Here is a 24,516-nt window from a genome sequence, read left to right as displayed (position 1 = left end):
AGGAATAACGCGGCCTGGGAAAAGGAAGTCCTGCCTGGAAAACCAGGGACCGCCCCCTCGCTCCACCCAAGCGTGGCCCTTCCCACTCCCCTGGGCCGACGGCGCGCTCCACCCGCGGGCACGCCCCCTTCTCCCGAGGCCAATCAGAGGAGCCGGCCGGGAATCGTAGGTTTTATGAATGGGCCGCGCGCCCACCCACCTGCCACCTAGCCTTCTCTAAAGTGAGGGTCAAGTTTAGAGACCGCTAGCACATGCGGACGCGTAGGATAATAATCTTCTCATTCTTGCGCTAGAAAATCTGCGTAAACCTCCCAGGACTTATTACGTAATCCTTCTTGGACGAAGAATCTCTGTATTCAACACAAATCACAGGTCAACATTTGTGTGAGGATATGAAAACTCGGTACCGCGCACGTGGTCGTTCGCTCTTTACACAGTTACAAAAATAAATGTAGCCTTTATTACCAAGTAATAAAATAAAAGCCATAATTACCCAGAGCACAGGCAGCAGGATGAAGTGATTAAATGAATAGTGTTACATTCTCTGGGAGGGAAACGGTTTTAAGAATTACAGTGCCTGGCATTTTAGTGCTTGAAAATAAAAATCCAAATACGTTTTAGGAGAAGTAGGAATTGGTAGAAGAGAGAATGGCTTGAATAATGTGTGGGTTAAGAGGGCCTTGAGGTCTGTAATGGCAGCTCCAGAGGCTAACACAGGAGGATCTATAGTTCAAGGTCAGCCTGGACTAGGATAAATCTGTTTATTTGTTTGTTTGTTTATTTATTTATTTTGGTTTTTCGAGACAGGGTTTCTCTGTGGTTTTGGAGCCTGTCCTGGAACTAGCTCTTGTAGACCAGAGCTGGTCTCGAACTCACAGAGATCCGCCTGCCTCTGCCTCCGAGTGCTGGGATTAAAGGCGTGCGCCACCACCACCCGGCTGATTTATTTTTTAAAATGAGGGAACCTAGAAGTTCCCTAGCCAAAGGAGAGCTTCTGGTGAAATAACAGAAAAAGGAATGGCAGTATAAACACAGGAGTGGCCCCTAGGGTCTTGTCTTAGATTTTTAGTTAAATTATTACAGGATAAAAAAAGAAGCTAGGAAGGTAGGTATGTGGTTCATGCCAGGAATCCCAGCACTCAGGAGGCAAAAGCAGGACAGTCACCACCAGGCCACTTGAGCCTGAAGGGCCCCATCTCAAAAGACAGACACTGAGCCCGACAGCTGTGTGTGGTGCTGTAATCACCGGCACTTAGGAGGTGAGGGCCGGAGGGTCTCAAGTTCAAAGCTAGCCAGAGCAAGAGACCCTGCCTCAAAACAAACAAACAAAACCAACAACAACAAAAAGTATCAAGGAAATACATAGACAGCTTCCGAGTTACTTTTAGGCACAAGCACACTGGCAATATGGTCCTGTTCCCTGCACCACTGGGCGGCCCAATATAAAACCCTAAGGAACAAAAGGGAACACATACTTGGCAGGTGTGTACTTCCTGAAGCCAGCATCTAGCTATGAATGCAACCTAACACTTGTAGAGGGCAAAGTTATGTCCAAATGTCAAAGGTTAGCTACCCCAGTGAGATTCTGACACTAACCCCAAAGTTCCACCCAAACCAGAAGCAGAGAAGCAAGCCACGCCCCTTACCATGTTACTTCCTGACAGGGTTCAGGGTGGCTTCCACATAGTAAAATCAAACAAAACGTTCTCACCAAGCTACCTTTTAAAAAAGCATGTATAAAATTATACATTTGTACATATACACATTATACTATTACATCTTAAAGAGCAAATATAGGACTTTTTTGGGGTACTGTTTTATCTTCCAGTTTTTTGACACTCTCTTGGCTCTCCCTAACACTTGGCTATTCTGTCATAAAATCTACTAACTAAGGTCAACGCTCATTTATCCCAGTATGCAGAGTCTATCTACTACTTGGGTGGCTGTGGAGAGGGGTCTCTGGAAGGTCTGATCCACTGGTTCCGGTGGGAAGGAAGAGGTGTGACAAGCAGCCAAGCTTTCCAGGACAGCCCAGTGCCCATCCATTAAAACACAGTCAAAGCCCACAGTCAGCCAGCCAATGTTCCCTTGACAGCCAAATCAAGTCACATTGGTTTTTAAAGAATGTACCATGTTTCAGGAGTCAATGGACAAGGGACACTTTGAACAGTGGTGGTTTTCATCTGTAGAAGAAGCTATTGAACTCTTATAAAGAGAATTTTAGGAGTCAGCAGCCTCCCTGGAGAATTCAGGAAAACCAGTAAGAGAACTAGTCTTCATCTTCTCATGAAGTTCTTCTCCAGAGCTACTGACGTTCGCTGCAGAGAGTGGATGTTGCGCTTCACCCGGTCCTCCAGGGAGGAAGTAGATGCACTTTCCAGCTTCATGCGCCTAGGGAAGAGAAGACAGGTGAACGGGGGGAAAAGAACGTTTTTTCAAGTGGTCACCTCTGGCAGAATTGCAAGAAACAGGGTTGTCGTCAGAAGCAGCTTTAGACACAAGTTCTTCTCAGCCCACATAGACAATTTTCAAATGACTCCATCTGGAACCAGGGTTTTTAAATGTCCATAAGGGAAAACTCATCTGTTTTTAGAAAACAAGTCAAGTCTCACTGGAAAAAGGTTTTCTGAGCCATAAATTTTTACTTAAAAGGAAAGTCAAAGAATTTCAGTGATTTGGGGGGGGGGAGAATCACTTCTTCTATTTCAAATAAAAACTCTCCCCACTGTCTGGCTAGAAACTGGGAGCAGCACCAAAATTGGCCCCACGCTGAGTTCCAAGGTCTCTGGACAAAGATGAGAACACCACCAAGCCCAGGCAGTGGGCCCGGCTGCTACACGGCCTCAAGCACTTACTGGATGAACTTGCCAGAGCGAGAGTCTAACTCCTCCAGTCTGCGCTCCCGCTCATCTTCCTTGGCGTGTTTCTTGAGGGTGTTAAGCCTCTCCTCCTCCCTCCACTTTGCATTTTCCATCATCTCCTGCCGTTTCCGCTCTAGTTCCTCTGCTGAGAGTTTTCTGTGGAACACAGAAACCATCCAATTGCCTCTACCCTTCCCTAGCAAAACAAACAAGCAGCACAGCACGCAGGCAGGTCCGCAGGCTCGTGGCTCTCCAAAGAGAAAAAAGGCCCAGTGCCATGCCAGGGTGAGTTTCCTGCCTTCTGATGTCTCAGTCAGGTGATTCCCAGCAAATCATGAAAACTTTTGGTGAAGGATTTCATAATCACTCTCATTAATCTCTAGGATAATCTCTAGGATAAGACTGAGAGCTAACGAGGAACCTAACCTTAAGAAAGTGTGTCTTCACTACTAACAACTTACAAAACAAAGGACTGGACCATCCATGGGATTGTTGCTACCTCCTACTACATAAAGGATGCTTAAGAACCTATGGATGAAGAAGAAGAAAGAAGAAAGAAGAAGAAGAAGAAGAAGAAGAAGAAGAAGAAGAAGAAGAAGAAGAAGAAGAAGAAGAAGAAGAAGAAGAAGAAGAAGAAGAAGAGGGGGACTGGAGAGATGGCTCAGAGGTTAAGAGCATTGCCTGTTCTTCCAAGGGTCCTGAGTTCAATTCCCGGCAACCACATGGTGGCTCACAACCATCTGTAAGAGGTCTGGTGCCCTCTTCTGGCCTGCAGGCATACACACAGACAAAATATTGTATACATAATAAATAAATATTTGAAAAAAGAAGAAGAAGAGGAAGAGGAAGAGGAAGAGGAAGAAGAAGAAGAAGAAGAAGAAGAAGAAGAAGGAAGAAGAAGAAGAGGAGGAGGAGGAGGAGGAAGAGGAGGAGGAGGAAGAATAAGAAGAAAGAAGGAAGGAACTAGAGAGATGGCTCTTCCAGAGTACCAAGGTTCAAGTCCCAACACCCACATGGCAGCTCACAACTGTCTGTAACTGCAGTTCCAAGGTACTTGACACCCTCACACAGACAAATGCCTCACACAGGCAAACAACAATAACAAAGTCAAAACCAAAAATCCATGGGTACAGGGATTGAGATGTTGAGATGTCTCAGTGGGTTAGAGCACTTGCTGTGCAAGAATGAGTTCCTGAGTTCAAATCCATAGCAACACTGTAAAATCTGGGCATAACCACATATGCCTGTAACCCTGGCATTAATTGGAAAAAACAGGCAAATCCCAGGAACTGGTTGGCCATTTAGCCTAGCCAAATCATTGAGCTCCAGGCTCAATGAGAGACCTGGCTCTGGGAATAAGAGTGTTGTGGAATATTTGTTTAACTTTGTAAAGATGTGTTGTATTTATGTTGCAGAATATTTGTTTCAGTAAAGATGTGTTGCAGTTGTTTAATTATGTTGCTATTTTACCTTGCCTACCTAACATACCTGGTTGGTCTAATAAAAAGTTAAATGGCCAATAGAGAGGGAGAAGGTATAGGCAGGACTTCTGGGCAAGGAGAGTAAGTAGGAGGAGGAATTTAGGCTGGGAAAATAGAAAGAGACACCAGAGAAACACCAGGGGCCAGGCAGACAGTCACAGAGGAAGCAGGAAAGTAGAACACACAGAATGAAAAAAAGGTAAAAATCTCCGAGGCAAAACATAGATGAATAGAAACAGGTTAAATTAAGTTAAAAGAGCTGGGGGGAGGGAGGCTAGAGAGATAGCTCAGTGGTTAAGAGCATTGCCTACTGTTCTGGAGGATCCGGGTTCAAATTCCCAGCACCCACATGGCAGCTCACAACTGTCTGTCATTCCAGTTCCAAGGGATCTAACACCCATGGGAAAACACCAGTGCACATAAAATAAAAATAAATCAAATTAAAAGAAAAGCTAATGGGACAAGCCTAAACTAAGGCCAAGCATTCATAATTAATAATAAGTCTCTCTGTCTTTATTTGGGAGCTGGTTGTCGGCCCAGGACCTCCCTGTGTGTGAGTAGGGGTATACACAACACACATATTCATGGATACAACCCAAGAGTATACCACTTTGGGATGAAGCTAGAAGTCAGCAACCTAACTTAACGACTGGCCTCAGAATATATAATGAAGTCTTCTTCATGGTATTCATCCTAAATGAAGTCAGAACAGACAGAGGAAGTGCCAAACCAGATTAGTCGTCACTTCACAAGGTCAGACATCTAAAGCTGCTGCTCCTAAAAGGGCTATGTTATAGTTTGTACATGGTTTGTGATACAAGATTTTAAAGAGTTCAATTTTTTAAAAAGTGCCCATCTGGAGAAACAAACTAAAATATGAAAACCTGACATTTAGTACGCTCCTGACTTACCTGGTGTATCCGGAAGCATGCCGCCTCTGGTAGACCTCCTTTTTAGGTGATGGGCTATCTCTCTCTTTCCTGTTTACCTTAGAGGCATGCCTGTAATGGACACAGAGGGGACATGCCTTTTAATTTGGGGGATTATTAGTACATCCCTCAACCAATGGAGCTCCCTTAAAAGTATAATCCAGGGGCTGGAGAGATGGCTCAGAGGTTAAGAGCATTGCCTGCTCTTCCAAAGGTCCTGAGTTCAATTCCCAGCAACCACATGGTGGTTCACAACCATCTGTAATGAGGTCTGGTGCCCTCTTCTGGCCTGCAGGCACACACAGACAGAATATTGTATACATAATAAATAAATAAATATTAAAAAAAAAAGTATAATCCAGGCTGGGGCCAAAAAGATGGCTCAATAGCACTTGCTGCAAGCCTGATAACCTGAGTTCAAATCTCTGGGAATCCATAAAATTGTTCTCTGACCTCCAGAAGCACACAGTGACACAAATGTGTGTACATTCACGCACAATTTTTTTTTTAAGACTTATTTATTTTGCTGGGCTGTGATAGAGCATGCCTTCAATCACAACACTCAGGAGGCAGAGGCAGGCCTGGTCTACAAGAGCTAGTTCCAGGACAGGCTCCAAAGCTAAAGAGAAAACCTTGTCTCGAAACCACCCCCACTAAAAAAAAGTTTATTTATTTTATGTATGAGTGCTCTCTCTGCATATATGCCTTTATGCCAGAAGAGGGCATCAGATCCCACTAGAGAGGGTTGTGAGCCATCATATAGTTGCTGAGAATTGAACTCAGGACCTCTGGTAGAAGACCAGTGCTCTTAACCACTGAGTCATCTCTCCAGCCCCTACACACACAATTTATTTCAAGTGTAATCTGGGGTCTCGGAGGCTCAGTAGTTAAAATTTCTTGCTAGATAAGTACGAGGACCATAATTGAGATCCCAGCACCCACATAACAAGCTAGACACAGTTCTCCCAGCACTAGGGGAGGAGACAGGGTTTTTGGGAATTGTGATCTTTCAGCCTTGCCAAAAAAAGAAAAAGAAAAAAGAAAAGAAAAGAAAAAAGTGAGCTCTGGGTTTAGAGAGACTGCCTCAACGGAATAAGGTAGAGAATGGCATATGTGCACCACACACGTGTGCACACACCACACACATACAGCAAAAGTACAACCCAAAGAGGGGAAATTCTGCCAGCGATAAAGTCCTACAAATGTGATTTGTTATGATCGCATGTAATTTCAGTGAGGTGCTGGAAAGAGTGAGGAGAGGAGATAAAGCTGAGACTTAGGAACCTGGAAATGATGAACGTCACCCAAAACAAACACCAGCCAGGACCAGGCCCTTAAGGTCACAGATTGTTTCCCAGTGAATTCCCACACTCACGGTTTGCTGGGCCTTGGGGACCGTGACCTTCTGCCCAGGGATTGAGACCTCCTGTCCCGGGACCTCTCTTCCTTGGAGCTCTTCCTGCTGACATGTCTGGGGGGGGAGTGGGAGGAGCTTCTTGAGCGGGAATGGTTCTTCATCCCCCTTTGCTTGGCCATCACAGAGCCCTGCAGCCCCTGGTCACGGTCAGAGTCCCTCACCTATGTCATTAAGGAAGAGACGAGAACATCCATAGGAAAAGCTAGCTGTTCCAACAGAAACGCAGTACAGCAAGGCAAAGAATGACCAACCAGAGTCTCTAAACCACCAAGAGTAGGCACGATGGCTATGCAGATGCATGAGGTGTAGGGAGGCGGGGCATACCTGAATCGTAGTACTCAGAATGCTAAGGGGAGAGGACTGTAAATTCAAAGCCAGCTTGTGCTACATTCTGAGACTGTCTTAAAAAAAAAAAAAAAGCTTAGCCAGTAAGGGCTGGAGCTAAGGGCCAAGCAGTGTTTAAATGAAAAAAAAAAAAAAAAAAAAAAAAAAGCAAGCTGGGGCATAATGGTATACACATATAGCCCTACCAACTCAGGAGGAAAAGGCATGGAGATCAAGTTTGAGAACAATTTGAACTATATATGGAAATTCTATTCAGAAAGGCCAAGAGTTACCTTCCATGTCTGTAATCCCAGCATTCAGGATACAGAAGAATTCAGAATTTAAAAAAAAAAAAAAATTTCTAATGTGCATAGGTGTTGTGCCATGGGAGTCCTCCCCTAGAACTGGAGTTACAGACAGCTGTGAGCTGCCATGTGGCTGCTGGGAATTAAACCCGGATCCTCTGGAAGAGTAGTCAGTACTCTTATCCACTAAGCCATCTCTTCAGCCCCGAATTCAGAATTTTTGAGATTCTGTCTCAAAAAAACAATCAAACAAGCAAACAGGAGCCCAGAGCTTTATGAGTGAACTACGACCTCAGCTCTTGGTTCACTCACTCATTCATTCATTCGCTTGTTTGTTTCCTTTGAGACTATGTAGCCCTGGCTCACATCTTTAATCCCAGCACTTGGGAAGCAGAGGCAGGTAAGTTCCAGGCCAGCCAGGGATTGAGTGAATGAATGAATGAGTGAGTGAATGAATGAGTGAACCAAGAGCTGAGGCTGTAGTTCACTCATAAAATACTGGCTTAGCATAAGCAAGGCCCAGGGTCCATCCCAAGCACCTCACAAAAATTAAAACAGTGAGGGATGTCTTTTGGTCAAAAGTCACTAAAATGTATACATTTCATGTCAATTATTTGCAGTTGTTGGCAGGAAGGTAAGTGCTCCACTAGTGATTTCTCTACTTAGAGGACTCTCAGAAAAAGGCTCAAGGATAAGGTTAGGCTTGGTCTCCAGCAGGCCCAGCCTCCACTATCCAAATTGCCCTGCTGTGTGCAGGGGTCAAGAGTGACAAACTGGCCGCGCGGTGGTGGCGCACACCTTTAATCCCAGCATTCGGGAGGCAGAGGCAGGCGGATCTCTGGGAGTTCGAGGCCAGCCTGGTCTACAAGAGCTAGTTCCGGGACAGGAACCAAAGCTACAGAGAAACCCTGCCTCGAAAAACAAACAACAAAAAAAAACCAAAAAGAGTGACAAACTGCACGGTCCCATAGTCAGTCCCTTTGAAAAGCCAACATCTCTACCTGCAAGCCATATCCGGGGACTTTGGACAATACAGGAAAGGAATTTGCCATCTTCTTTTGCGATCTAAGAGATTAAAACACATACGCATTCACTGAAACAGAAAAGGCACGAATCCAGCCTGACCCCGCCGCTGAGAAGCGCAGCACCGCGCCGCCCCGCCCCGGCTACTACAGTCACTGCTTGGCAGCACCCTTCTCTATTTGGATTGTCTTCGCTGGAAGACATCAGCGCAGTCAAGTTTTTCCTGTGAAAAGCTGTGGGCAGAACTCTCAGCCTCAGCGCCTGCACATTCTCCTCTCACCTCATGCTGCTATTCCGGGGACTAATCGTGAGTCAGCAGCAACAGAGCCGACTGTCCCTGCGGCAAGACGCAGAATGGGCCCACACAGTCCCATTAATCCATATTTTAAGAAAGAGGGAGAGAGACTACAGAGAACTCCCTTCAATTCCGAAGAGTCAAACTGATACGAAACTGTCTTGTCAGGAGCTCTGACCTAAGATCTGGGAGGGGCAGGCCAGCCTATCCCAGAGTGCACCAGGAGACACAGACTTAGCATCCGCCGAAGAACTCTTAATGCCAGAGGCCAGCTAGGCAGTACTGAGCGCACATCTGCACGTTCCTCATCGAAACCCCTGTGCCTGGCGCTCAGCGCCTCCCTGGGATGGATAAGTGAATGGGCAAGAAGTCCTGCTGCGGGAGGCTGGCACCCATCTGCCCACCTGGCCCTGGCACCATCTGCTCACCTGTCCTGGCTGTGCTCATCCTCGCTGCTGGAGCGATCACTACTGGAGCTTCTGTGTTTGTGTTTCTTGTGCTTCTTTTTCTTCTCCTTCTTTTTCTTCTTCTCCTTTTTTTCCAGACTCATTTGCAACTGAAATGTCCAGAACACAACCACATGAGATCTCTGAGACCCGTATGTACCTGGTGCAGGGAAGGGCTCACACACACACTGGTCAAGGGCATTGTCAGGGCACCCATGTTGGGAACAGATGCCCCAGACACCCTAAAAATAATTATCTGGTAAGTGAGCAAGGATCCACATTTTAAAATTATTATTATTCTGAGACAAAGTCTCACTGTGTACCTCTGGCAAGCCTGTGACTCACTGATTAGCTGCACTTGCCACCAAGCCTGACAAATTGAGTTCAATTCTCAGGACCAGTCATATGCCACGGCACAAACACCCATACACAAGTAAATGCAATAAAAGAAAAAAAAAGGAACTGAAGACATGTAGCTTTTTCCCAACCAAAAGGAAATTAAGCTATTAAGTTAAGGAAGCATAAAATCATCTGGAGATAGTATGTAAAAAAACAAAAACTGGCCAGGCGATGGTGGTGCATGCCTTTAATCCCAGCACTCAGGAGGCAGAGGCAGGCAGATCTCTGGGAGTTTGAGACCAGCCTGGTCTACAGAACTAGTTCCAGGATAGGCTCCAAAGCCACAGAGAAACCCTGTCTCGAAAAACCAAACCAAACCAAAACAAAAACTGATAGCCGGGCGGTGGTGGCGCATGTCTTTAATCCCAGCACTTGGGAGGCAGAAGTAGGTGATCACTGTGAGTTCGAGGCCAGCCTGATCTACAAGAGCTAGTTCCAGGACAGCTAGAGGTGTTACACAGAGAAACCCTGTCGTGAAATAAATAAATAAATAAATAAATAAATAAATAAATAAATAAATTTGAGCCAGGTGGTGGTGGTGCACGCCTTTAATCCCAGCAGAGGCAGAGGCAAGCATATTTCTGAGTTGGAGGCTAGCCTGGTCTACAGAGTAAATTCCAGGCTGTTAAATAGAGAAACCTTGTCTTGAAAAAAAAAAAAAATTAAGCCTTGTAATCCTACAACTCAGGTTGAGAAAAGAGGATTATAGTTCCAGACTGGTCTGGCTACAATAAGTCCTGTCTCAAGAACATGGAAAAGTAGTTAGCGAAGCCAAGCTACTTCCTTGCCTGAGAGGAAATGGAAAGGGGGCCTGATGCTAAGAAATTAAAGGAGGGGCTAGAGAGAAAGCTCAGCACTTAAGAGCAGGTACTGCTCTTCTAGAGGACCAGCGTTCAATTCCTATCATCCACAGAGCAACTCTCAACCATTCGTAACTCCAGTTCCAGGAGATCTGACGCCCATTGCCAGCTTCTTCAGGTACCACAACCTCACACAGTGCAGACGCCCGTGCGGGCACACATACATTCACACAGTGCAGACGCCCATGCGGGCACACATACCCCATCCTATCTAGGCGCATATTGATGGATGACTTACCAACTCTTTGATTTTCTTCATTTTCACAGGATTGTTCAGTACCTCTCTTTTTTTCTCCTCCTCTTTCTTCCTAAATAGAAGAAAAAATTTAAGTGCCTCTTTTGCAAAGGGAATTATGTTTCCTCCTCACCAAATGCTATTTAATAACACCTTTCAAAACTCGTGCACAGGCAAGCCAGGGCTACAGAGCGAGAACCTGTCTCAAATCAAACGAAACAAAAACTGCACAGAGTTTACACCGACAGTGAATTTACAGAGAACGGTGGAGAAGCCACAAAGCTCCAGCAAGTACTGAAGAACATGATGTGGGCGGGGCCAGCGCAGTGCATGACAGTGAGGTCAATCTGCTTCTCATTTGGCTTCAGCGTCAAGGCTTCCCTCATGGTGAAGGAATCGGGTGTGGACCTAGACTTCACTAAGTGCAACATTTCAAAACAACCTTCACCACTGAGCATAAAAACAGCCTCATCATCCGCGAAATAAAGACAACAGGATGGTTCTTCTTTTGAGGAGTGTGTGTGTGTGTGCACATGCACATGTGCGCACACACATATAGACACATAATGGTTCTTTTGGGGGGGAGAGTGGAGGTTTGAGACAGGGTTTCTTTGTGCAACAGACAGTCCTTACTGTCCTAGAATTTGATTTATAGACCAGCCTGGCCTCAAACTCAGAGCTCCACCTGCCTCTGCTGGGATTGAAGGCATGTGCCATCACTGCCTGGCTACAGTGGTTCTTCTTTTGAGAAGTGAGTGTGTGACACTGTGTGTATGTGTACACACATTTGTGCTGGGAACTGGAGAAATAGCTCAGCAGTTAAGAACACTGGCTCCTTTTCAAGAGGACCTGGGTTCAATTCCCAGCACCCACATAGCAGCTCACAACCGGCTGTAACTCCACTCTTCTGGCTTCTGTAGGCACCAGACATGGACACGGTACACAGATACACATGCCCATAAAACACTCACACACAAGAGATACCAAGCAAGCGTTCATGAAGAGCTGGGCATGACAGCGCAGAACTCAACACTCGGAGGCTGAGGGGAGAAGATGCTGAGCCAAGGCTACTGTCTCAATAAATCGCAAAGCCAGGCGTGGTGACACGTATTAGAGAGTTCAGTCATCCTTAGCTACAGGGTGGAGGCTAGCCCGAACTACATGAGACCCTGTCTCAAACAAACAGACAAGCAAAAATGGGTAGCAAGATGGCTGTCAGCAAAGTGTTTGCCACACAAGCATAAGAACCTAAACTTCCACCTCCCAGACCCACGTGAAAAAGTTGAGCGAGTCAGGTGTGGCAGCACTGGGGCCAATCAAGGCTGCATAGTTAAGACCCTGTCTCCAAGCCGGTAGCAACGGTGCAGAAAGCTGAGCAGAGCGGCACATGGCCATAATCCTAGTGCTCTGGTGGCAGCAACAGGACGATCCTGGGGCTTGCTGGCCAGTGCAGATGAATCAGCAAGCTCCGTGTTTGGCAAAAGACCTTGTCTTGTCTCAAAAAGTAATGCAGAGAGGGCTTGGTAGAGAATTGTTAAATGAACTCCCTGCCAAGCCCAGCTGCTGAGTTCAAATTCCTAAGGCCCACAGGTGGGAGAAGAGACCCAATCCCCAACATTATCCCTCCACACATATACCATGGCATGTATACACACGTGTGCACACACATGCACACTCGTACACATACAAATAAGGTGAGTGATTGAGAAGGGCATCAATGCTGACTTCTAGCCTCCACAGACGGGTAAGCATATACATGCACATATATATACTAACCACACTTCACACACACACATCCAGGAATAAACAAATAAAAATAAAAAAGCAAGGAAGGAGGCTAAAGGAGTAAGGAATGAAGAGTCATTTACTGGCTATACATTTGCAGTGGGAATAGTAAGGGAGTAGTAGTAGTATTAAGAGGAAATATTTACCTCATAGTTAACTCTATACCAATTTCCCAAATTTCCAAGGAACAAGCAAATGTTTGTCATCTTGCTTCTACTTCCTTTTTAACTTTAATAATATTCTTATTATCTTTAATTTGTGTGTGTGTGTGTGTGTGTGTGTGTGTGTGTGTACGAACCTGCAAGTTCAAGGCACAAATCTACTGGTGTCCATGGGTGCCAGAGGCTTTGGATCGTCCTGGAGCTGGAGTTACAAACATCTCTAAGTCGCCTGACATGGGTACTGGGATCCAAACTCAGGTCCTCTGCAGGAGCAATACATGCTCTTAACAGCAGAGGTATCCCCAGCTTTCTCTCTTTTTTATTAAAGGTTAAAGAGGGACGGATAAATCTTGTCTGTATTTTTCCATATGGCCTACATCAGGAATCTTTGCTCCAGCCAGAGCACAAATGAAGACAGAGATGTGGAAAATAGAGCCCCTAGGCATCTCTGTAAGAACCTCCTCAGCCCCAGTGGTACCTGATGATGAAGAGAGGATCTTCCCGGATTTTGCTGGCCATGTCAAGAAGGGAATTGGCACCCGAAGGGGCAAAGATAGAGCCTGGGAGGAGTCCCGTCTCAGAAGAACAGCCTGCTTCCTTCTCCTCCATCTTCTCAAAAACATACTTGTCAATGGGGCGACCCAGCAGGTACTCATCACGGTTCACCATCCCACCAGGACCCTGGTACATCCAATCCAACTTTTCTTCTTTCTTCCTGGCTCAGGAAAAAAAGATATAAATATAGATAACATAGATACAGACAGACAGACAGACAGACAGACAGACAGACACACACACACACACACACACACACACACACACACACACACGGGGAATGGAGACTCCTGTCAAACTCCACACAGAACCTGAGCTGGTGAGCACTGGACTCCCTCTGCAGATACCTACTGGAACCCAAACACCACTCCCGACTTGGCAGACATGAAGAAATGACGCTTATAAATGAAGAGAGATATTTTCAAAAGACCAATTAATGAGGAAACACCAGAATCCTCCAGCTAAGGCATAGATCTCCACTTAGTTACCCAGCCTCCACTCCCTGGCTTATACGCTATCCCTTCATGTCAAAGATAACCTAAAACAATCAGCATATCCACCTCAGCATGAACGTCAGCAACCCTACACGCAGCTGTCTTCAATGCCTAGCTCTGTGCTGCACACAGTGGCCCCAGTGGCGCTACATGTTTGAGAAGAAAGGAGAAATGACCAGAGATACCTACAAAGTAAATGATGAATGCACTGGGGGAAAAAAGCCGGGCGGTGATGGCACACACCTTTAATCCTAGCACTCAGGAGGCAGAGACAGATGGATCTCTGTGAGTTTGAGTCTAGCCTGATCTAGAGCAAATTACAGGACAGGCTCCAAAGCTACACAGAGAAACCCTGTCTCAAAAAAACAAAAAACAACAACAAAAGAAAAGTAAGTGATGCTTTAACACAAAGAGGGGACCTCAATGATGTCATAGCATCACACTTCCATGCTTAACATCATTTCTTTCCTTGTGAGAAGGCAAAAGGTGTGAAAAATGGAACCTTATGTGATAGACAGTAACAGAATGCTGAACTTTTTTAATTAAATTAATTTAACTTTATGTGCATGAGTGTGTTGCTTGCATATATGTCTGTGCACTGAGTGTCTGGCACCCTCAGAGGCCAGAAGAGGGCAATGGATTCCCTGGATATTTTTAATGAAAATAATTTAAACCAATACAAACATGACAGATCCTTTTAATAGGCAAAAAAAAGATATAAATGATCTGTTTGGAAAAAGTATTAGTCTGTAATTAAGAATTGATTGTGGTTGGACGATGTTGGCGCACGCCTTTAATCCCAGCACTCAGAAGGCAGAGACAAGTGGATCTCTGTGAGTTCGAGGCCAGCCTGGTCTACAGAGAGAATTCTAGGACAGGCTCTAAAGCTACAGAGAAACCTGTTTTGAAAAACAAAAACAAACAAATAAACAAGAGAAAAGAATTTATTGTGGCTGCCCACACTGCTGGAGTCAAACGGAAGGTTACACTGAACGCTGGGACCCCGCAGACTGTGGGAGACTGGGAAGGAGGGTGTTTTACAACGGGTACCACAGACAGTGGCTTCTGGGTAACCAAGGCTTTGCTAATTCTCCTGTGCAAGTCAATCGTGGACTAGGAGGGAGTCTGACAGCTGTGAAGACCAGGGCTCCCAGGCAGGAGCTCCAGGCTGGCTGGGGATAGTCTTAACTTCTTATCCCCCTGAATGCTAGGATTCATGCTGCATTAGGGCAAACCCAGGGCTTTGGGCATGCTAGGTAAGCACTCTACTGTGGCAGAGAGTCGCTTGTTTGGTCCCAGCTAGCTTAGACTTTAAATAATCACACAGAAACTCTATTAATTAAATCACTGCTTGGCCCATTAGCTCTAGCTTCCTATTGGCTAACTCTTACATTTTAATTTAACCCATTTCTATTAATCTGTATATCACCACATGGCAGTTACCAAATAAGCTCCTGGGTTTTAATATGCTTTAAATGTTTATTTACCATTAATGTATGTGTATAATGGAGAGGGTCATACATGTCACAGTGTGCATGTGAAAGTCAAAAAGGACAACTTGACTCCTGTGTATATGTGCACCACATGCATACCTGGTTCCTGTGGAGGTCAGAACTGGAACAGGCAGTGTGCGCTGTTTAACATGGGTGCTGGGAAGGGAACTCAGGTCCTCTGCAAAGGCACTACAAGTTCTTAACCGCTGAGCCATCTCTCCAGTCCAATTTTTTTTTAAAGAATTATTTATTATTTGGGGGCTGGAGAGATGGCTCAGTGGTTAAGAGTATCGCCTACTCTTCCAAAGGTCCTGAGTTCAATTCCCAGCAACCACATGGTGGCTCACAACCATCTGTAATGAGGTCTGGTGCCCTCTTCTGGCCTGGAGACATACACGCAAACAGAATATTGTATACATAATAAATAAATAAATATTAAAAAAAAGAATTATTTATTTATTATGTATACAGAGGCCAGAAGAGAGCACCAAATCTCGTTAGGGAGGTTGTGAGCCACCATGTGGTTGCTGGGAATTGAACTCAGGACCTCTGGAAGACCAGCCAGTGCTCTTAACCTCTGAGCCATCTCTCCAGCCCCAGTCCTTAACTTTTTAAAAATTTTATTTATATGTATGTGCGTGAGGTGGAGGGCATGTGAATCCTTTGAACTGGAGGTGTAGGTGATTGTGAGCAAGCACACCGGTGCTGGGAACTGAACCTGGGTCTCTGCAGGTGCTTTTAACCTTGAGCCATCTCAGCAGAAGTTGTTTTGTTGAGCTGTTTGCTTTTTTTTTTTTTTTTGCCAGGTTTCATTGTTATCTAGGCTGGCCTCAAAGCAGAGGTGCTCTTGCCTAGGCCTCCAGTTTGCTTTTGTTTGGTTGGCTGTTGTTTTTGGTTTTGAGACAAGGGCTCAAAACACAGATTCCCCTTGCCACTTAAAGTCCCTTCTACTCTACAGAAGCTGGCTGAGGAAGGAATTGGCCCATCTTTGATGGAGGAAGGTCATTGGTTAAAAAAATAAAGAAACTGCTTGGCTGGCCCTCATAGGTTAGAACACAGGTGGGTGGAGAAAACAACAGAATGCTGGGAGGAAGAGGAAGTGAGCTCAGACTCGACCCTCTGGGGGGGGGGGCAGACACCTCAGAGAGACGCCATGCCCCGCTCCCGTCGTAAGACCGGTGCTCACAGATTATTAGAGATGGGTTGATCGGGATATCAGAATTAGCCAGTAAGGGCTAGAGCAGAATGGGCCAAGCAGTGTTTAAAAGAATACAGTGTCCGTGTAATTATTTCAGGTAAAGCTAGCCGTGCGGGCGGCCGGGTGCCGGAACGTAGCCAGCTGCTCTTATTACAACACATCTTTATCTATTTAATGCAAGGATCCAATGCCACAGTCTAGGAACTGCAGCCATGTAGCAGTATCAGCAAATACTAAAGAGATCCTCTATTGCTCTGTGGTAGACGACTACTTGCCTAGCATGTTTGAGGACTTGGGTTTGATCCCCAGTTCCAGAAGGATTTGGAGATGAACAACATTACATGTATGAGACGTTCTCTTTGCTCTAAGAGCAGCGCAGAGAAGATCACTTGACCAATAATGGTGTTCAACTGGAGAAAGTCAAAGCATATTATTATACAAAGCATTCAAAGCAGCCAAATGGCCAAGTAAATCAACTACAAAAGCAGGGTGGGAGTGGGGAGTCCCTAGCGGCTGGCATGAGGTACTGCAGGGTCGGCAGCCTGCCTTTCTGAGTCCTGAGTCCCGTGTTCTCTTTTGTCTTTTCCTCTGGTCTCTTTTGTCTTTTCCTCTGGATGCTGCAGACCTAAATTTCCCTTCTCCAGCTCTCAGGGCTGCCTGACCAGTTTTTCAAAGATCCCCTCCCCACCTTACAGCTGTGTACAGCCATAAAGCTGACCTCCATGCTGGCTTATCCCAAACAGCATGGCCTTTCCCCCCTTCTTTTCTTCATTCTCCATCTCCAAGCAACTGGGAGATTTATAGTTTGTCTGCCTTGGTTTTAAACTTGTAATAAACTGTCTGTTCTCAAACTTAAAAAAAAATGAGCATGGTGACAGATGACCTGCAACACCAACACAGAGGAGCCTGAGCAGGGACTGCGAGTCTGGGCTACAGTGAGACTCATCTGCACTTTTTTGTTGTTGTTTTTGTGTTTTTGAGACAGGGTTTCTCTGCATTGCCCCGCTGTCCTGGAACTAGTTCTGTAGACCAGGCTGACCTCAAATTCACAGAGATCTACCTGCCTCTGCCTCCTAAGTGCTGGGATTAAAGGTGTGTGCCACCACTGCGCGGCCCTGCCTGTACTTTTTTAAAAATTAAACGTTATGTATTTTGCCTGTATGTATGTGCACCACATGTGTGTAGTACCCTCAGAGGCCAGAAGGTGTCAGATGTTCTGGAACTGGAATTACAAGTAATTATAGATGGTTGTGAGCCAGTGTGTGTACTAAAAATCAAACCCAGTCCTCTGCAAGATCTCTTAACCAATGAATTGTCTCAACAGTCCCAAAATAAAAAAATTTTTTAAAGGTAGCCAGGTCACTAGGTGGTGGCTTGGTCTATAAGAGCTAGTTCCATGACAGACTCCAAAGCTACAGAGAATCCCTGTCTTGAAAAAACCAAAACAAAACAATTTCCTTTTCTTTCTTTCTTTTTTTTTTTTTCTTATTGGTTTTTCAAGACAGGGTTTCTTTGTAGTTTTGGGAGCCTGTCCTGAAAAACTCCCTCTGTAGACTAGGCTGGTCTTGAACTCAGAGATCTGCCTGTCTCTACCTCAGGAGTGCTGGGATTAAAGGCATGCGCCACCACAACATGGCTGATTTTGTTTTTTTCAAGACAAGGTTTCTTTGCATAGCCTTGGCTATCCTGAAACTTATTCTGTAGACCAGGCTGGCCTTAAACTCAAAGATCTGTCTGCCTCTGCCTTCCAAGTGCTGGGATTAAGGGCATGCACCATCACCACCCTGCTAAATCATTTTCTTGTTCTATTTTTGTATTAATGCGTGTCTTGTTTTATTTTTGTGTTCTTATGCTAAACATTCTCATCATGGCAGGGAAATCAGGACTGCAGGGCTAACTCAGGTAGGCACACCGCATCCACAGCCAAGCACTCAGCTTGCTGAATCGGATCAGCAGCGCAGGAATAATTCTGCCCACAATCAAGGTAATTCTTCCCATCTTAACTAACAAAATCAAGATAACCCCCACAGGTGTGCCCAGAGGCCCATCTTAGGGGATTCTGTATTCTATCAAATTTCACAATTAACAGTTACCATCACCATTCCCTAAATACATTGTATTTAATTTAAAAGCTCCATAAAACCTCATTCACTGTAAAACATCAGAACCTCCCTATGCATTTCCTGAAAAAATAGGACTTTCCCCTACTTAAGGGGCCAAGATGTCCATGTACTGAAACTAAGTCTCACTCACAACTATGGATGTAACAAATCCTTCTGCCATGAAAGGAAGGCAACCCCTATGATATCCCATGGGGAGAGTAAGCCACATTTCACCCTGAAGGCTTGCCCATAAAACACCAACAAGGGGAGCAGTAGAGGTGACTTGACTTCAATCTCTACTGTTTCTGTATCATTCTGACTTAGGATTGCACTACAGAGTGCATTTTATGCTTTTTATTTCTCGACATACACTCTCCCCCTTTATTTCATGAGATGAGTAGGGTAATTATCTGCTATTACCCCGAACTGTATAAGGAAGTGACCAAAGGTAAAATTCGGCAAGACTGTCCATAGCCACAGCAAGGCTTTAATTGACAGATACCCTATCTACTTATTCCCACTAACCTCACTGCCCCCAAGAACATGTGCTTGCAATACACTCACAGAGGCTTCGGGCGGCATGAAGACAGCGAGTCTCAGTCATAACTTTCATTATTTGTCAACCATCTAGTGGGAGCACGGCCTGCACTAAGTTGGTTACCTCTTTCCGCATCTGGTCCTCGACAACCCTTACAGACTCGAGTACCGAGATACACAAGGCTCCCAAACCTTCTCTCAGGCACACAACTTAAGCCACGCAAAGCCAATCTTAGAATCAAGTTGGTCAGGCTCCAAAACCCATATGCAGAATCACCTAACCACTCTGCAGCCCCTGCATCAGGCATACATCGAACACCCAGTTCCGCACTTACTTGACAGCCCCAACATCCTCAGCGTAGCGCTGCATCTCTTCCCGAGCTCTCTCCTCTCTGAGCTCCCGCTGCAGCTCCTCGATCTTCTTCCGCTCGGCCTCATGTTTCTGCTCTGCCTTCCACACTTTCTCCACATTTCGAAGGGTCTGTGGGTGCCAGCTCTTCTTCAGGTTCTGTGTGAGTGGATGGAGGGAGGAAAGGATTCAGGGGGCGGTAGGCAGAGGGGATAAGGATCTTCCCACAATGATTAAGACAATCCCCAAAAGACATATCCGCAGGCCAACCCAATGAAGACAACGCTCACTGAGATCCTCTTTCCAGGTGATTTTGGATTATGTCGAGAAGACAGTTAAAATTAACCATATTAACCAACCCACCGTGCCTCACCCACCTTCTCAGGAAGGAAGGGGAAGACGGCAGGTGGAGATGCAGCTCGATGCTAGAGTACTTGGCTAGCATGCATGAGGTTGTCGGAAATGTCTTTAACTCCACTTGCTATGCTTCAAATGGGAGACGACAATAGCAAGACAGGAGGGGAGCAGAACGTTCATTCTCTTTTTTAACGTGCATTGGGGTTTTGCCTACACGTATGTCTGTGTGAGGGCATCAGATCTCCCTGGAACTGGAGTTACAGACCGTTCTTAGCTGCCATGTGGTGCTGGGAATCGAACCTGGGTCCTCTTGAAGAGCAGCCAGTGCTCTCAACCCTGAGCCATCTCTCCAGCCCCCCAGAACATTCATTCTTATACAAGCATCTTTCCTTCTTTTCTTTTGGCTTTTCGAGACAGGATGTGTGGAGCCCTGGAAGGCCTGCAACTAGTTCTGTAGACCAGGCTGGCCTTGAACTCAGAGAGATCTGCCTGCCTCTGCCCCCCCCCCAAATGCTGCACCACCACTGCCGGCCAGTTCAAACATCTTTCTTTTTATTGAGTACACTTGACTCCTGTGTCTACACTAGCATGCTTAAAATGTACCTGGACCTTGTTCAACTTTCCTTCTCGGGAATTCCCCTTGTTTCTTCCCTGCCCCTTCAGTGAATGCTTCTCCCCTCTCCTCTCACTCCTTTGCTTCAAGCTGTGATGATAGGAAGTTTCCCTGAGGAAGCAGCAGCTAAGGATGGTTATAAACAGCTGGTGACTGGGAAGCACTGTACGAGGAAATGGCTTCACATCTACAGTCCCGGTGATGAGAAAGAACATAGCATGAATAATTCACTGTGGCCAGAGGTGGCGGTGGCATAAGAGCTAATGGAGGAGGGTATGAGATAAAGCCAGCTAAGAAGGGAGCTTTTTTGTTGTTGTTGTTTTTTCTAAAAAAGAGTTTCTCTGTGTAGCTTTGGAGCCTGTCCAGGAACTCACAGAGATTCGCCCGTCTCTGCCTCCCAAGGGTTGAGATTAAAGGCATGCGTCACCCGGTCAGACCAAATCCTTTATAGGTATGTGAAGGAACTGGACTTCACCATCTATGGCAGGAAGCAAGAACCGAAAAGATGCAGGCAAGAGCACGTCCAGCTATCATGTGAAGGATGGATGGGAGAGGCACAAAACTGGAGACCGGTTAAGACCAAATGAGACCAAATACACAAGGTACCTTGCAGGCGCAAAGCACAAAGTCAGCGAGAACACAGGTGTGTGTGGGCATGCACACATGCATGCAAGCCATGACCTTGCTGTCTAGCTCAGGCTACCCTCCAGCTCGAGCTCTTACTGACTGTACCTCCCAAGCACTGGAACTAAAGGCATGTACCATCTGCTTGCCTTCTTTGCCCTTAACTGCCTTTCCCCCTTTCCCACGTTGTTCCTTCCTTCTTCCTTTCTACATTCTATCCTTTGAGCAGGACTTTCTTCACCACCACCACCACACACACATACCCTTACTTTGTCCTACAAAAGTCCTCCTTTCCATCCCAGGGCACAGATGACAAGCATTTCTGGAGAAAGTTGTAGATGTCACAACTGAGGGAGATTCGAGTGCTAATGGCAGCTTGGGGCTGAATATACAATGTGCAGGACAGCCCCACACCGCACAGTTATCGAGCCCAAACTGCCAATACCTCTGAGGTTAAGGATTTCGAGATTAGGGCTAGAGGGATGGCTCGGTGGTTAAGAGCACTGACTGGTCTTTCAGAGGACCGGGGTTCAATTCCCAGCATCCACGTGGCAGCTCATAAGTGTGTATAAATCTAGTCCCTGGGCAATTTGACACCTTCACACCATTGCACACAGAAACCCTGTTTCAAAAAGCCAAAAAAAAAAAAAAAGGAAAAAAAGAAAGAAAAGAAAAAGAATTTCTAGATTAGCACCATCCTGTCAGGGATGACTAGTTTTAGTTGTCAACTTCAATAGTGGAACCGCCTCCACCAGACTGTGGGAATGTTCGTGGGTGCATTTTCTGGATGGCTAATTGATGCAGGAGGGCCCCGCCCACTGTGGGCGGTGCCATCCCTGCGTGGGTGGGCCTGAGCTGTTTAAGGAAGGTAGCTGAGTAAGCCAAGGGAAGCAAGCCAGTAAGCAGCACTCCTCCATGGTTTCTGCTTCAGTTCCCGCCTCCAGATTACTACTTGCGCTCCTCCCTGGCTTCCCTTAACGATGGGCTCTAACCTGTAAGATGCAATAAGCCCTCTCCTCCGAATGCTGCTTTTGGTTTTATCAAGGCATCAGAGAAACAAACCAATACATTGTCCATCAACACAGTTACATGAAGAATACACTAAACTAAACCAACTTTGATGGAGTCCTGGAATCTGATCAAATTAAGGATACCTAGCAAACTCAGCCTAATGGATGAATATCTAAACTAATACATTTATTGATTCAATTAGCTTCACTTTGAGAAGATCGATAGTTTTCTAATCTAGCTCTGTGCTTCGTGGATACTTCCACTTTATTTAAGGTATTAGTTCCCCACAAATGAACTACACGACTTAAAAAGCAATTGCCACTTAGCCTTTAAATAAAATACATAAATACAGAAGACAGCTGCCTTGTCACTACAGATCAAAGCAAAGCACTGATGGAGGGGATGAAACAATGATGGACAAGATTTAAAACGGACTCCTCCGAACAGCACAGCTCAGAATCCGGGAGGACCGGAGCCCATCCTTCGACAGTCCAGGTCCACGATACAAGTGTAAACTTCTAGCTAAGAAAAGGGGCTGTGTTCCAAGATAACATACACAAAATAAAGTCTGTGTACCCAGATCTGCCTCCTTCCGTACCATGAGTCCAACTGTCCCCCTCCCTAACTCAGACTTCCCCGCCTGGAAGCCCCCTGTCCCCCGCCAATCATCAAACACAGACACCAGCAGACATCACTTGGCGCACATCTTCCCCAGTCTCATCCCAGTCCTTCCGTGGTCTTAACCAATGCGTTCTGTCTCCAGGTTTACCACCCCTTTGTGTTGAAAACAAGACCTCATTACCAGGGTTACCCACTGCTACCCCCGACTTCCACCGCACCCCTGCCAGTTTCCGTCCCCGACGCCAGTGGGTCTCGGGCCTAAATCCTAACCGCCTAGGCCTCCGGCACTTACCAGGTCTCCGCCTCCCATGACGGTGGAGACGTTTCCTCAGTCCGTGGACCTGAAAGATTCAGCGAAGATGGAGAGGAACGGTCTCGCTTCTGAGACCGCCTCTCAGGACCTAATCCCTAAAGGAACCAGCTGCCCTTTCCCCGCCCGCTCTAGCCCGCACTTCCGGGAGTGGCGTCACGTACATGCGTCAGCGTCTCGGGGCGATGACGTTCGGGTGCTAGCCCTAAATCGACGTGACTAGCTAAAGCTGTGGGTAGTTTCTACCTACTCTCAGGGCTTAGGTGGTCTCACTTTGGTCGCTTCACGTAACCACCTCGTCTAAGGTCCCCCAACTGCTGAAAAGCCGTAGGAAAGGTTCTGTTGCCTTGGTAACGCATCAGGGCCCTGCTGTAGAAACGCGACTCTGTCAGCCGTCGGTATCCGCCAACTTAGGCCTCCTTCCTAGAGCGCCGCAACACCAGGATTTCCAAACCAACTTCTAAAACTGGGCTTTCGGCCAACTCCCTCAATCCCGGCTTGTTTTATAGACATAGGTACCGTCAAACAAAATTCCAAAAGTCAGACGTGGTGGCACGCTCCCACCGTTTTCGCGCTTGGGAGGTGGAGACTGGAAGATCAGGAGTTCAAGGCCAGGTTTGAGGTTATCCTGGTCTAAAACAACCGGTTTCAAGAAGAGAAAAGGCTGCTTGGGCGTGGTGGCATGTACCTTTAATCCCAGTTCTAGGGAAGCAGAGGCCAACAGATCTTTGTAAATTTAAGGTCAGCCTGGTCTACAGAGTGAGTTCCAGGGTTACATAGAAAAACCCTGTCTTGGGGGGGGAGAGAAAAAAAAGGCCAAAATTGGCCACACACACGGTGGTGGCGCGCATGCCTCTTATCCCAACATTTGGGAGGCAGGGACAGGAGGATCTCTGAGTTTGAGACCAGCCTGATCTACAGAACAAGTTCCAGGACAGGCTCCAAAGCTACACAGAGAAACCGTGTCACCAAAAACAAAAGAGAGAGAGAAATCACGATTACATCCTCGGCCAAGTTTAGAATCTGCCTATTTGCTGCTGCTTTTTATTTGTTTGTTTGGTTGGTTGGTTGGTTGGTTTGTTTTGTTTTTCGAGACAGGGTTTGTAGCTCTTATAGACCAGGCTACAAGGCGTGCGCCACCACGGCCTGGCTACTTGCTTCTTATAGTCTTCATTTTGTTTTTTGTTATTGAGACAGGTTCTCTCAATATAAAACCCTGGCTGTTTTCTGGGAACAATGCAGATCAGGCTTGCCTCGAACTCAGAGATCAGCCTGCCTCTGCGTCCACCCCAGTGCGCCACCACGGCCAGACCTACATACACACTTTTTTTTTTCTTTTGGTTTTTCGAGACAGGGTTTCTCTGTAGCTTTGGAGCCTGTCCTGGAAATAGCTCTTCTAGACCAGGCTGGCCTCAAACTCAAAGAGATCCACCTGCATCTGCCTCCCGAGTGCTAGGATTAAAGCATGTGCCACCACAGCCTGGCACACACACACTCTTTTTTAAGAAAATGGTGGTGGTGTTGCGTGTTGTTGCATGCTTTTAATCTCAACTTTTTTGTTTTTTGAGACAGGGTTTTGCCGTAGTTTTAGAGCCTATCCTGTAATCTCAACTCTCTTAGGAGGCAGTTGGATTTCTCTAAATTTGAGACCAGCCTGGTCTATGTAGCAAATTTCAAGTAGCCAGGGCTGCAAAAATAAATAACAGAAAAAATGAAATAAGGAAAGAAAGA

At 46.1% G+C, this 24,516-nt stretch overlaps 1 protein-coding gene across 2 annotated transcripts; it reads right to left on the bottom strand.

Moving 5' to 3' along the window:
- Positions 1-437: 437 nt before the first annotated feature.
- On the bottom strand, positions 438-22,925 carry Cwc25 (CWC25 spliceosome associated protein). Of its 2 annotated transcripts, XR_012912294.1 has the most exons (11): positions 22,768-22,925; positions 19,236-19,408; positions 13,000-13,236; positions 10,579-10,648; positions 9,064-9,191; positions 8,319-8,382; positions 6,647-6,849; positions 5,254-5,343; positions 2,856-3,017; positions 1,238-2,391; positions 438-905 (listed from the first exon to the last, which is right to left on the bottom strand). XR_012912294.1 is itself a non-coding variant. In XM_075990891.1 (10 exons), exons 1-10 carry the CDS (start codon positions 22,783-22,785, stop codon positions 2,277-2,279), a joined length of 1,260 nt encoding a protein of 419 aa, XP_075847006.1. In that variant the 5' UTR covers positions 22,786-22,925; the 3' UTR covers positions 438-2,276. The 2 variants fall into 2 exon arrangements, 1 of the variants encoding a protein (XP_075847006.1); XM_075990891.1 differs by having other exon boundaries at positions 438-2,391.
- Positions 22,926-24,516: the final 1,591 nt, after the last annotated feature.

The sequence above is a fragment of the Microtus pennsylvanicus genome, chromosome 11 (genome assembly GCF_037038515.1).
Source record: "Microtus pennsylvanicus isolate mMicPen1 chromosome 11, mMicPen1.hap1, whole genome shotgun sequence".
In the NCBI taxonomy this organism is placed as follows: Eukaryota; Metazoa; Chordata; class Mammalia; order Rodentia; family Cricetidae; genus Microtus; species Microtus pennsylvanicus.
This window is presented reverse-complemented; position numbering and strand designations above follow the sequence as displayed.

What these genes read in the sequence shown, in the direction of transcription:
- Cwc25 (XM_075990891.1), bottom strand. An exon ending in GATGAGCACAGCCAGGACAG is followed by an intron (nt 8,383 to 9,063) that starts GTGAGCAGATGG and finishes TTAATCTCTTAG; the next exon opens with ATCGCAAAAGAAGATGGCAA. An exon ending in CGCTCTGGCAAGTTCATCCA is followed by an intron (nt 2,392 to 2,855) that starts GTAAGTGCTTGA and finishes TCTCTTCCCTAG; the next exon opens with GCGCATGAAGCTGGAAAGTG.